The sequence below is a fragment of the Rattus rattus genome, chromosome 1 (genome assembly GCF_011064425.1).
Source record: "Rattus rattus isolate New Zealand chromosome 1, Rrattus_CSIRO_v1, whole genome shotgun sequence".
Lineage (NCBI taxonomy): Eukaryota > Metazoa > Chordata > Mammalia > Rodentia > Muridae > Rattus > Rattus rattus.
This window is the reverse complement of record NC_046154.1, coordinates 12,765,033-12,776,097: the sequence shown is the minus strand read 5'-3', so window position 1 is coordinate 12,776,097 and position 11,065 is coordinate 12,765,033. Positions and strand designations below refer to the sequence as shown.

Below are 11,065 nucleotides of genomic sequence, written 5' to 3'. Positions count from 1 at the left end.
GGGTCCCGTTGCCAGGGAGAAGGAATCCTGAGGCGAGCGCCCAGGAAGATAACCAAGGACTCTTTTCTGCTCTTCTCACACCTTTGAAGTGGGGGCCTCTTGAGGCAAATCATCAAGAATGTGACTCTTGCAGCTGAGGGTCTGGGGGAGGCAGGGTTACTGGAGCTGCTCGAGGCAAAGGGGCTGTGACAAGCTTCGCCGGACTGATAACTTTAAAAGGGCATCTTCTGCTGGCTCCTCACTCCATCGCTTTATCGCCGCCGCAAGTGACAGAATGGGGAGGGTTCCAGCCCTCCTGCGTTCTCAGGGAGCTGGGGGGCTATAAAAACGGGAGACGCCGGGCAGCTGGGAGACAGTGACGGACAAAGGCTGAGAGAGAGAAACCAGAGAGTGAGCAGAGACAGCAAACATCAGATCGTGCCCCGACCCACGCCAGCATGGGCTCCTTCTCCATCACCAAGGGCTTCTTCCTCTTCCTGGCCTTTTGGCTCCCAGGCCATATTGGAGCAAATCCCGTATACAGTGCGGTGTCCAACACAGATCTGATGGATTTCAAGGTAGGGCCAGGAAGTGGGGCATGGACTGGGACCAGGGTCTCCTTGGTACTGGGTCCATTCCTGAGACGTCCCCCTTTCTCTGCATTTATTTTCCCCTGATAAAGAACCTGCTAGACCACCTGGAGGAGAAGATGCCGGTAGAAGATGAGGTCATGCCTCCGCAGGCCCTGAGCGAGCAGACCGATGAAGCGGGGGCGGCACTTAGCTCCCTCTCTGAGGTGCCTCCCTGGACTGGGGAGGTCAACCCATCTCAGAGAGGTGGCGGTGCTCTGGGGCGCAGCCCCTGGGACCCCTCCGATAGATCTGCCCTCTTGAAAAGCAAACTGAGGGCTCTGCTCGCTGGCCCTCGGAGCCTGCGAAGGTCAAGCTGCTTCGGGGGTAGGATTGACAGGATTGGAGCCCAGAGCGGACTAGGCTGCAACAGCTTCCGGGTAAGAGGCGCTGCGGGTGGAAACGGGATAGAGGCCAGGTGGGGTCTTGTTAGGGCTCCGACCTTGCCAAGGACTAGTGCCAGTCTGCATCTTCGGCAGTACAGAGTCCAGTGCGTGAGTCTTATGTTCTCTGAGAGTTCTGCCCCACCCTGATGGATGTCCCTTGAGTTTCAAGAGAATGACAGCAGCTGCTGCAGGATCTGAGCCACGAGCACTGGGAAATTAGAATACAGGGCCAAGACCGCCCACATTAACGCTTATCGGCGCCCCGTTTGCCAGTTTACCGCAGAGGCCGGACTGTGGCTCGTGGGAAAGAGTTGGTCACTGGTCAGGTTGAACAGGTTAGCCCAGTGCAGGTAGATCATCAGACCGATTTATTTTTCTCTTTGTAGTACCGAAGATAACAGCAAAATCTGCTCGAGCAGATCGCAAAAGATCCCAAGCCCTTGCGGTGTGTCACACAGCTTGGTCGCATTGCCACTGAGAGGTGGTGAATACCCTCCTGGAGCTGCAGCTTCCTGCCTTCATCTATCACGATCGATGTTAAGTGTAGATGAGTGGTTTAGTGAGGCCTTACCTCTCCCACTCTGCATATTAAGGTAGATCCTCACCCCTTTCAGAAAGCAGTTGGAAAAAAATAAATCCGAATAAACTTCAGCACCACGGACAGACGCTGAGGCCTGGCTGCGGTTCTTTGGCTCCTTTCTGTCCCCAGTTCCTTGCGGTCCACAACCTTGATCTTTCGTTTCTCCCTCCTTCCCTCCTTCTTCTTGCTGAGCGCGTGCGAGTGTGTGTGTGTGTGTGTGTGTGTGTGTGTGTGTGTGTGTGTGTGTGTGTGTGTGTGGGTGAGGGGGTTCACACCATGGCCCTCAACATGCTCTGCCTCCATTGCAGAACCCTGAAAAGCTCGCCCAGACTGAAAAGGGCATTTATTTTTAATTCATGGAAAAGGAACGCAAACACACCTTTTCCTGAGGACAGAGGCAATGATACGTATGCTTAGTTTCACGAATCCTCTCACTGTCTGGCTACAGCCTGGGTGGCTTTAAGAGGCATTTAGAGGACCAGGGACTATCCAGACCTGTGACAGAGTGCCAGCTGCTGTGACCACTTGAATCACACTCTCAGTTTGGACAAGCGTGAGTGGAGGGTGGGTTACACAGCTGGGAAGAGGAAGGTTTCCAGGCAGACGGGTGGCAAGTTCAAACACTTTGTGAGCTACCTCACTAGTGCATCGTTACCTACCAATGTCTATCACTCAGTGCTGGAGATCAAACTCAGGGAGCCAAACGCATTTGGAAAACAGCCATGGTCTCCCTAACCCAGGACCGTGGAACTTGAACTTGCATGCTGCGTGGAGGAGAGCACCACCAGGAAACACGCAGTACTTTACTTACTTTTGGTCTCACTATGTAGCTTTGGCTGGCCTTGAACTCGGGGAGATCTGCCTGCTCCCGCCTTGTGACATTACCAAATCTGGCTAAGGTGCAGTATTTTTATATCTGCTTGTGAAAGGTACCACCCCAAGCAGAGAATACATTCAAGGCTGATAGTGAGCATTGCTTCTTCCCTGAGATCACACAAGTCATCTTATAACTCCAATAGGACATGGTTTGCCACACACCCCCTGCCGTGTGTGTGTGTGTGTGTGTGTGTGTGTGTGTGTGTGTGTGTGTGGTGTGTACACGCATGCACACATGCACGTGTGCTTGTGTTCCTAACCTATACTGGGCAATGTTGTACAAAAATGGGGAGGAGAAACCAAGTAGTATTCGTACACACCTGTAGAGGGGTGGCAAGGCCAGGGGCAGAGAGTGATAGGCTAGAAGTGGAAGAGGAACTTCAACCACTTCCAATCAAAATGTTCCTATCTGAGCCAGGCATGGGCACATATACCTTAGTCCCAGCACTGGGGAGAAAGGGGTAGACAGATCTCTGTGAGTTCAAGGGTAACCTAGTCTACACAGTGTGTTCCAGGACAGCCAGTGCTATACAGTGAGACCCTGACTCAAAATACAAAACAAAACAAAACAAAACAAAACAGAAAAACCACTCCCTATCTGGGTCTCAAACTAGAAGGTGCAGAGAGCCAGGCAGTGGAGAGTGACGTAAAGGACCATTGTGAATGGGAGGGAAAAGCACTAAGCCTGCGTCAGGAGTCCTAATTGCTAAGGAAAGAAAAAGAACGAGCTGCTGGGGGTGTCTCCCAGATGTCATGGTAACAAAAGGGACAGAAAGGTGACAGAGGGGCCTGTTGGGACGTCTGTGACTGGTGACATGGCACCACAGCCGTGGACACAGCAAGCTGTATTCTTTGTTAAAGACAAGGGAACAGAGCAGGCAGATGGGCAAGCGCACACATATGTGCATACCAGGAGAGCTTCGAGGGCAAGCTCTCTTCAGGCTGTTGGGCTCTTGTCTGTGGGGTAAGTCCCTGAACAGGCAGCTGAGGACCCAGACAGACTGTCCACTGTAGCCCTGGTGCAGCTGGCAGGAAAAGATCAACAGACCAAGTGGATGGGTGCATGGGTGATAGGTGCCACATAAGAGAGGGTTTACAAAGACGGTAGACAGATGGGTGGGGACAGGCAGTGAAAGGGAGGTGCCAGGCCAGCAGACTAGGTTTCTTGGCTGGGTGTGATGGCATAGACCTGGAATTCTAGCATGTGGAATGGAGGGGCAGGGCAGCTCAGGTCATCTTCGGTTACAGCGAGTCTGAGGCTAGCCTGGGTTACATCAGACTGTCTCAGAAACAGACTGCTTTGCTAGAGCACCCTAACTTTCCTCTGGAAAGAAAGATCACCATAGAGACAAGGCCTACAGAGAAGGTGCAGACATTTTATTCTGACTTAAGAGTGACCACAAGAACGTCCACCTTCCAAAGGGCCAAATAAAAATAGACCTTTACAAATTAAAAAAAGGTACCATTTATGTACACAGTGGCATCAGCTAATGCTACCATATAAACAGACAGTATGAACAAACAGAAAGACAGAAGCTGCAGCTGGACAGACAGTCACTGAGGTCCACAGGAGCTGAGGGCAACACTCCACATCCACATGGCTGGGCCAGGAGGGCTGTGCTGGCTTCTCCGGAAGCTTTCTTGTCACCAAGGTCCGCATCAAAATGTCACATGGCTAGCTGAGTCAAGCTAATGTCCGTTCCAGCTGGAACTGCTTAACAAGGTCACATGCAGACATCTCATAAAATACCAAACTCCCACAGCAGTACCAGGGAGCCACACAAATGCCAGGAAAACTGCCTCAAGCCAACTTCGGTGTCCCTCCAAGGAGCTGTGTTTGACAAGGTGCTGTGGCACTGGGGGTGGGGTGGGGGAACAGAGCTGCAACAGGTTAAGAGACTAAGTCACTAGTTCCAAGGGACTGCCATGGGAGAAGAGGTCCAGGGCTTACACTTATAGTTCACAGGTGAAAAAGCTGTTGTCTTTGGGCTTTTCTGGAGAGGCAGGTTCAGCAGGGAGGGACACAGAAAACTGAGTGTCCTAGAGGAACATGAGTTCCAGGGTGAGGATGTGCGGACCCTGTCCATTCTGGGCTAAACTGATGGTGACTGTACATGCGCGCGCGCACACACACACACACACACACACACACACACACACACACACACACACACACACACAGAGGAAGCTGTGGACTGAGGCCCTTCCTCCACAGGCTACAACTCTGCAAACCCACTAGGCTGGAAGATAATTCTGTGGTGTGTCATGCTTTGCTTAGTGTGGGCAACTGGTTTCCTTCTTGGTGGAGCACAAAGCAGGGCAGGCATTGAAATCAGCCATAAAATGAAGCTGGCAGCAGGCCAAACACAACCCCGCTTAGCTATTTTTCCAAGTACTTGTGGGGAGGTTTCAACCCCCTCCCCCTCCCACACTCCCACTCCCACCCCAAGTTAGAAGCTGAAAACAGAGTAAGTCTGATAAAAAGATAATCAAATGGGGAAAACAGAGGGCCAGGGTCACTGTCAGACCTAAAGATCCAAGGTAGCCCCCAACCAAGGCGGTGGAACAATTTCCCAAGTGCTGGTCAGGGGACTCTGCCAAGCCTGGCGGTCTCACCGCTAGAAGCCAGGCTTAGCACAGATGCCCTCCAGCAAGTTCCATGGTTTAAAAAGTATCCAACACAAATGAATGCCACCTGTACCCAAGAGCAGCTGCCACAGGGGCCCTGGGTTGCAGGAAGATGAATGCGATGTCCTACCCAGGTGTTCACTGAAGTGCGGACTCAGAGAGGACCAGCAGCCAGGAGAGAAAGAAGCCATGATGTGGTGAGGCACAAGGGCAAGAGCATCCCCTCCCCAGCCCTGAGACCAGCAGCTGCACAGACGGGTTCCTCGCCAAGTCCTCAGGAAGAGGGCTGAGTGGGGAGTGGAGGGGAAGCTGAGCGTGAGCAGTGACCATGACAGGAGCTGCTGGCTTTCTGCTAAGGTCGGACCTTGATTGGCCCTGGCTCAGGGCAGCTTGCTTGCCAGCTTTTAGAGCAATCCCAAATTTGCTAGAGCTCTGGGCAGTGGCTCTGTCTAGGGGTTCCTCAATTTTGCCTAACTTTGGGAATGAATCCAAGGTAAGTTGCAGCTGCCCCACCAGGAAGAGAGATGAAGGCTTAGAAAGTCAAGTGGTTGTGGAGAGGAAAGGAATGACCCTGGGAGAGCGCAGGTCACTGGGAGAGCAGGTGTAAGCAGTGAGTGGGGACTACTGAATGCTCACAGAGGGGAGACGCTGTGGTTCCTGTGGTGGGATTTAATGCTTAGAGGCTGTTAGCTGGAATGTTAGCATCAGGGGTCTGGTCAGGAATGATTCTAAGAACATTCAAGCCCCAGGGTCAAGAGCATGAGCTCACTCCTAGGAAACAGAAGGAAAACAATGGCCACTGAAGAGGCAGAGTGTATATGAGGTCCTGGCTCTGATCCCAGGCCTCCCCAGACATGGGGACGGGTTCTTAGTGCCCAATTCTTGATACGCAAACAAGATCCTCAGTGTCGGCCTCAGTCCAACTCCTTCCCGGAAAGGTCTGGGCAACAGCGGGGCTCTCCGACAAACAGCAACAGAGAGGCACCAAGTTCCACCTAGGATCCAGCCCAACAGCACCCTGATCTCTCTCTAGGGGAGCTGGGGAATGGAAGATTCTTACAGAGGAATTTAGTAAAACCCCAACTTCCTGCTCAGCACATCCCCAAAAACCTCTGACCCCCATCTTCCAGGACTCCAGGCATCTGAGCAAATGGTTGACTGGGAGCCTTCGTGCCGGCCACCTGCAGAGGCATCTCTGGGACAGTGGGCTGGCTGCAGCCGGGCTCAACTGTCAGAGGGTCTGGTAATGCTGCCGTAGCCGGGCCTGCAGGAACTCAGTCGTCAGGTTGTGTCGTGTAATGATCCCCACGATCTAGAGCAAGGAGAAAATACCGAAGTCACCATGGGGTAAAAGGCATCAGTATGACGAGTGTAAAGTGAACTGGTCCCTGTCAATGTAGCACAGGGTGTAGACCCAGAAAGACTAACTGGGACCTGGACAGTGTAAGGGCACGACAGGAGCTCTGTGCTCAGGACAGACTTTCTCCTCTCAGGGGACATTAGGAGTCACAGGCCAGAGGCCTGAGGACACATGGAGCTGCACCAGAGGAGTCAGTGGGTCCCGAAATGGGAGTCCTCAGGGGGAGGGGGAGGGAGAGGGGAAGGAGGAGGAGGAGGGGGAGGGAGGGGGAGAGGGAGGGAGAGGGAGGGAGAGGGACTGGAAGGGGACTGAGAGCCACCTGGGTGTCGTCACAGCTCAGCCCAGGCTAGCCTTGAACTTGCCTGTGTGCTGGGACTGCACGTGTGTGCCACAATGCCTGGCATAACCAGCCTGCATTTTACCTTATGCACTTGTTTATAAATAAACCTAGGCGCATGCTCTATCATTTAGCTACACCCCAAGTCAAGCTATGTCCTGTCTTAGGTTTCTTTTGCTGTATTGGAGCGCCATGACCAAAAGCAACTCGGAGAAAACTTATTTCAGCTACTTCATGGTCTATCACTAAGCAAAGTCAGGGCAGGAGCTCAGGCAGGGCAGGCACCTGGAGGCAGGAGCTGATGCAGAGGCCATGGAGGGCGCTGCTCACTGGCTTGCTCTTCCTGGGTTGTTTATCCTGCTTTGGTGTAGCATCCAGGACCACCAGCTCAGGGATGAACTCTGGGTCCTCTTACATCCATTACTAAGGAAATGTACTACAGCCTTGCTTACAGCCCTGTGTAATGGAGGTATTTCCTTAATCGAGAGTCCTTGTTCCCGAATGACTCTAGCTTGTGTCACGCTGACATAAAACTGGCTAGTGAGTGTCCATAAACAGGCCCACCTACAAGCACCTACAAGGCCCGACGGCACACACCTACAGCAGCAGCACTTGGGGGCTGAGTCAAGAGGACTTCCCATCAAGCCAGCAAGGAAGCATGGCAGGAAGGCAGGCTGTCCCCTGGAACCGCAACCACTTCCTAAAGGGTCATTTTGGTGACAAAGGACTGGGTAGTTCAAAGGGAAATGAAAAGTTACTAAGTGAGAAGGACTGGGAACTGGAACAGGTAGCCACGGTGCTCAACTGTCACACGGGTGGAGTGTTGTGGCTTGGAGAGTGCCTGCCCTGCATGCCTATAAGTAGACGACACCCTGCAGGGATGGGTACCTGCAGGAAAAGCCACTCTGCATGGTGACCACAGAGACCTTGGGGATGCAGACCCTGTGCACAGCAGAGGTGAGGAGGTGAGGCCTCAGCAGGGCAGGGATCACGGCTTGGTTTATTTGTATCTTAGCTGTAATATGGTACAGTGATAACTAGATAATAAAAATTAAGTTGGAACGACAAGGTGGCCCAGTGGGAAACCACGCTTGCCCTGCACCCTGGTGGCCAGAGTTTAATCCCAGGAGACCTCACTGAAGTGGAAGGAGAGAACCAACTCCACAGAGCTGTGCTCACAGCTCACATAAACAGTTTGGTTTTGGTTTGGTTTTTTAAGTAACCCTGAAATAATGGAAAACCTACAAAAATAATCACTGGGTATGCTCTGTTTTAAAACCCTCTGAGCACTCTACCTTAAATTCTATTAATGCTACAACTGCCCATAAGAGGTGGGAGCCAAGACACACAGAGCAGGAGGAAGAGACACCCTGAAGTCAAGAACGGGCATGGAAGAACGGAAGGCAGGGCACAAGGTGCCCCCTGCTGGACTGACGAGCACATGGAAAAGCACGCAGTGGGTGGACACTGCTTCCTCCACCCAAGCCACTCACCTCGCCCACCGCATTCACCACCGGCAAGTGGCGCAGGCCCATGGTTCTGAACAGGTTGAAAACTTGAGAAACGTGGGTGTTGGGGGAGACAGTAAATGGTGAAGGATTCATATATGGTGTGACGTCCTGTAGCAGAAAACCAGGAATCACCCACAGCCTGGGATAAGCATGGCATACAGCAGCACAGGAACAGCCCGAGGAATGCCCTCCTCACCACAATCATGCGGGGATTCAGCAGTGTGAGGTCCAGGTCATGTATGTCCGGAAACCTCGGGTAGTCCTCAGCCATCTCAGCATAAGAAAGGCGTGGTTGGCTGGCACTCTGTAATTCCAACCAAGACAACGTCCTTGCAACAAACAGCAACTGCTAGGAGGGTCACTCTGACGTCCCCTCCCCAGTTATAGCATCTTCCAGTCATATGCCAAGGCGGTGTGCGTGTGTGTGTGTGTGTGTGTGTGTGTGCGCGCGCGCGCGCGCGTGTGCACACGTGTGCAGGTGCTGAGGAGGGAGACAGCCTGAGACCAACCAGTGCTAATGAACATGAATGATAAAACTGCTACTAGGGGTTATGGGTTGAGTGGTGCCAATCCCAGCACCTCTCAGGTGCCCTTGCTGAAAACAGGGTTCTGCAGATTTGCTTACAATGAGCTCATGACAGACTAGGGGCCTAACTCTAACAAGCATCCTTAGAGAGGAGAGAGGAAGCAGAGAGAAGGAATACTGAAGTGACATTTACGACCCGCAAGGCCAGGAACTGTTGGAGCTAAGAGGAAGCGAGGAAGGACCCCTCACAGCTCCTTCTGAGAGCTGGCCCATCTGGATCTTGTCCTTATGCTCTTGAACTATGGAAGACCTTGCTTCAAGCTCCCAGGCCAATGGCAATCTGGCACAATGGCTGCAGACAGTGTCACAGAAGCACTGTCACCGTCCCTCAGATCTCACCGCTGTGAGGCAGGTCAGGGAGGTCAGTGCAAGGGCTCACAGGACAGCACAGTGGCTACAAGTGCTGGCCAGCCATCGCTATCTGAGCAGGCTCCTGTCCCCTAACTCCACCCTGTGCACCTCACATGGCTCACCCCACTGGCAGATGGCCCCAGAATCGACCTGCTCTGGCAGGCCAGACCAGGTGCTTCAGGACCTAAGCTGTCACCACTCTTAACTTCCTTACCTCTAAACTCCCCATCAGTGTCAACCCACTCCAACCAGCCTGGCCACCCACACTCCACCCAGAGCCCTGTGCCTGGACAACTGCTCTCCTGCAGGCTTATCAGACCACAGAAGCACTCAGGTGGCTACAAAGGAAGAAACCTGCAGCTGCCATCAGCAGTCACTCTGGAAGGCAGGGCTCTGGTGGCTTGCTCAGGCTCCTGCCAAAAAGGTGTGAATTTTGAGTGTCATGGGGTCACCCTAAAACCAAATGGAAGAGGAAAATGGCTACAGTGGAGCTGGCAGGAGGAGGGGTGCTTCTCCCACTAACACATGCAGAAGAATCCACTTGTGCCAGTACTCAAATCCTGCAGGATTAAAGGCAGGTATGGCGGCCAATGCCTGGGATCCCAGCTGTGAGGTAAAGACCAGATGGGCTACACAAGACCCTGCCTCAACAACAGAAGAAAACAAAAGGAAAACCCCCTCAGGATATGAAAGCTCACAGGCCTGCAGGCAGGAGACCCTGGACAAAATGTGGCAGTGGATAAACAAGGGACAACTGGAATCAGCTTGCCCTCACCTCCCTCATGACCTGGGGGCCTCACGCACAGCAAAGGCTTGTGCAGCGAAGCTCCCTGCCCAGCAGCTGTGCACATCACAGGCACTGACTACCTCTCCCAACAACAGGCTCTGTCCCTGTCACCATCCTGCCTTCCAGAACACCAGAGCCAACACTTTTTTTTTTTTAACGGACTGACTTTCAACCCAGGAGCTTCCTAGGCAAGCGCTCTACCACTGAGCCATATCCCCCAACCCCCAGAACACACTTCGGACGACTTTCCGAGTAAATACACAGCAGGGTGTGAGCTGGGAGCCAGGACGAGGCCATGGAAGGTCAGCGGACGGAATCGCTCCTCCATGGTCCAGTCTTCACTCGGGGACTGGTCAGGGTATAGGTTGGGGTAGGGAGTGTATCTGTTACACAAAAACCAGACGCTACCTCGTATCCCCTCAGCGGGGCCACTGTCACATCCTCATTGCCTCCCTGTAATCTCCAGCAATCGAAGATTCCCTCACACCCTTGTGCAGGGCGCTCGGCATGGAGGCTGTAGGCAGCCAATGTGAGGCCCTCACCTCCTCTCCAGCATCTGCTGTAGCAGGTCCTCCTTCTCTGCTGGCTCCTCAGAAGCCACATGCTCATCACACACGTTGCGCAGCTCGCTGGAAGGGTAAGACTTCATGGACTGGCCCCGCTTGCGCTGCTCACCAGCACGGGTGAGGATGCTGGACTTCTATGGATGGAGGTGGGGCAATGACAGTGTTTACAAGTGCCAAGATGGTGGTGCGGGACATAGACACAGGAGCGTCTCTAGTGCTGTGCTGATGGCAATAGGACTTTTCATGGAGGTCTGCAAGCCATAGAGGTACAGGCCAGTCAGTCCTTAGACTGGAAAATGAACCTGAGGCCCTACACAAGAGAGGGAAGCCTCTACCACTCACTACCCTGCATCCTGTGTGACCCTGCCCAGCCCAAACGTGCCCCCTCGATCTTGATGGTCAGTCTGACCCGGGTTTAGTGACACTGAAGCAGTCTGGGGTCTTCTCACAGGACCAGATCCCAAGGGCTTTGACCTTGGAAACATAGGG

At 53.2% G+C, this 11,065-nt stretch overlaps 2 protein-coding genes across 2 annotated transcripts in view; one reads left to right on the top strand and one right to left on the bottom strand.

Annotated features, from left to right (window-relative positions):
- The first annotated feature begins 209 nt into the window (after positions 1 to 209).
- Nppa (natriuretic peptide A) lies at positions 210 to 1,660 on the top strand. The gene is made up of 3 exons (XM_032887567.1): positions 210 to 557; positions 662 to 988; positions 1,381 to 1,660. Exons 1-3 carry the CDS (start codon positions 438 to 440, stop codon positions 1,390 to 1,392), a joined length of 459 nt encoding a protein of 152 aa, XP_032743458.1. The 5' UTR covers positions 210 to 437; the 3' UTR covers positions 1,393 to 1,660.
- Positions 1,661 to 3,806: 2,146 nt separating this feature from the next.
- The window catches only part of Clcn6 (chloride voltage-gated channel 6), a 32,429-nt gene continuing 25,170 nt past the window's right edge, over positions 3,807 to 11,065 (bottom strand). The window contains exons 19-24 of the mRNA XM_032890984.1: positions 10,553 to 10,710; positions 10,256 to 10,393; positions 10,169 to 10,175; positions 8,483 to 8,590; positions 8,269 to 8,394; positions 3,807 to 6,390 (exon numbers count right to left, since the gene is read on the bottom strand). Coding sequence (XP_032746875.1) covers positions 6,310 to 6,390; positions 8,269 to 8,394; positions 8,483 to 8,590; positions 10,169 to 10,175; positions 10,256 to 10,393; positions 10,553 to 10,710 — 618 coding nt within the window. The 3' untranslated portion in view covers positions 3,807 to 6,309. The remainder of the gene's footprint in view (positions 6,391 to 8,268; positions 8,395 to 8,482; positions 8,591 to 10,168; positions 10,176 to 10,255; positions 10,394 to 10,552; positions 10,711 to 11,065) is intronic.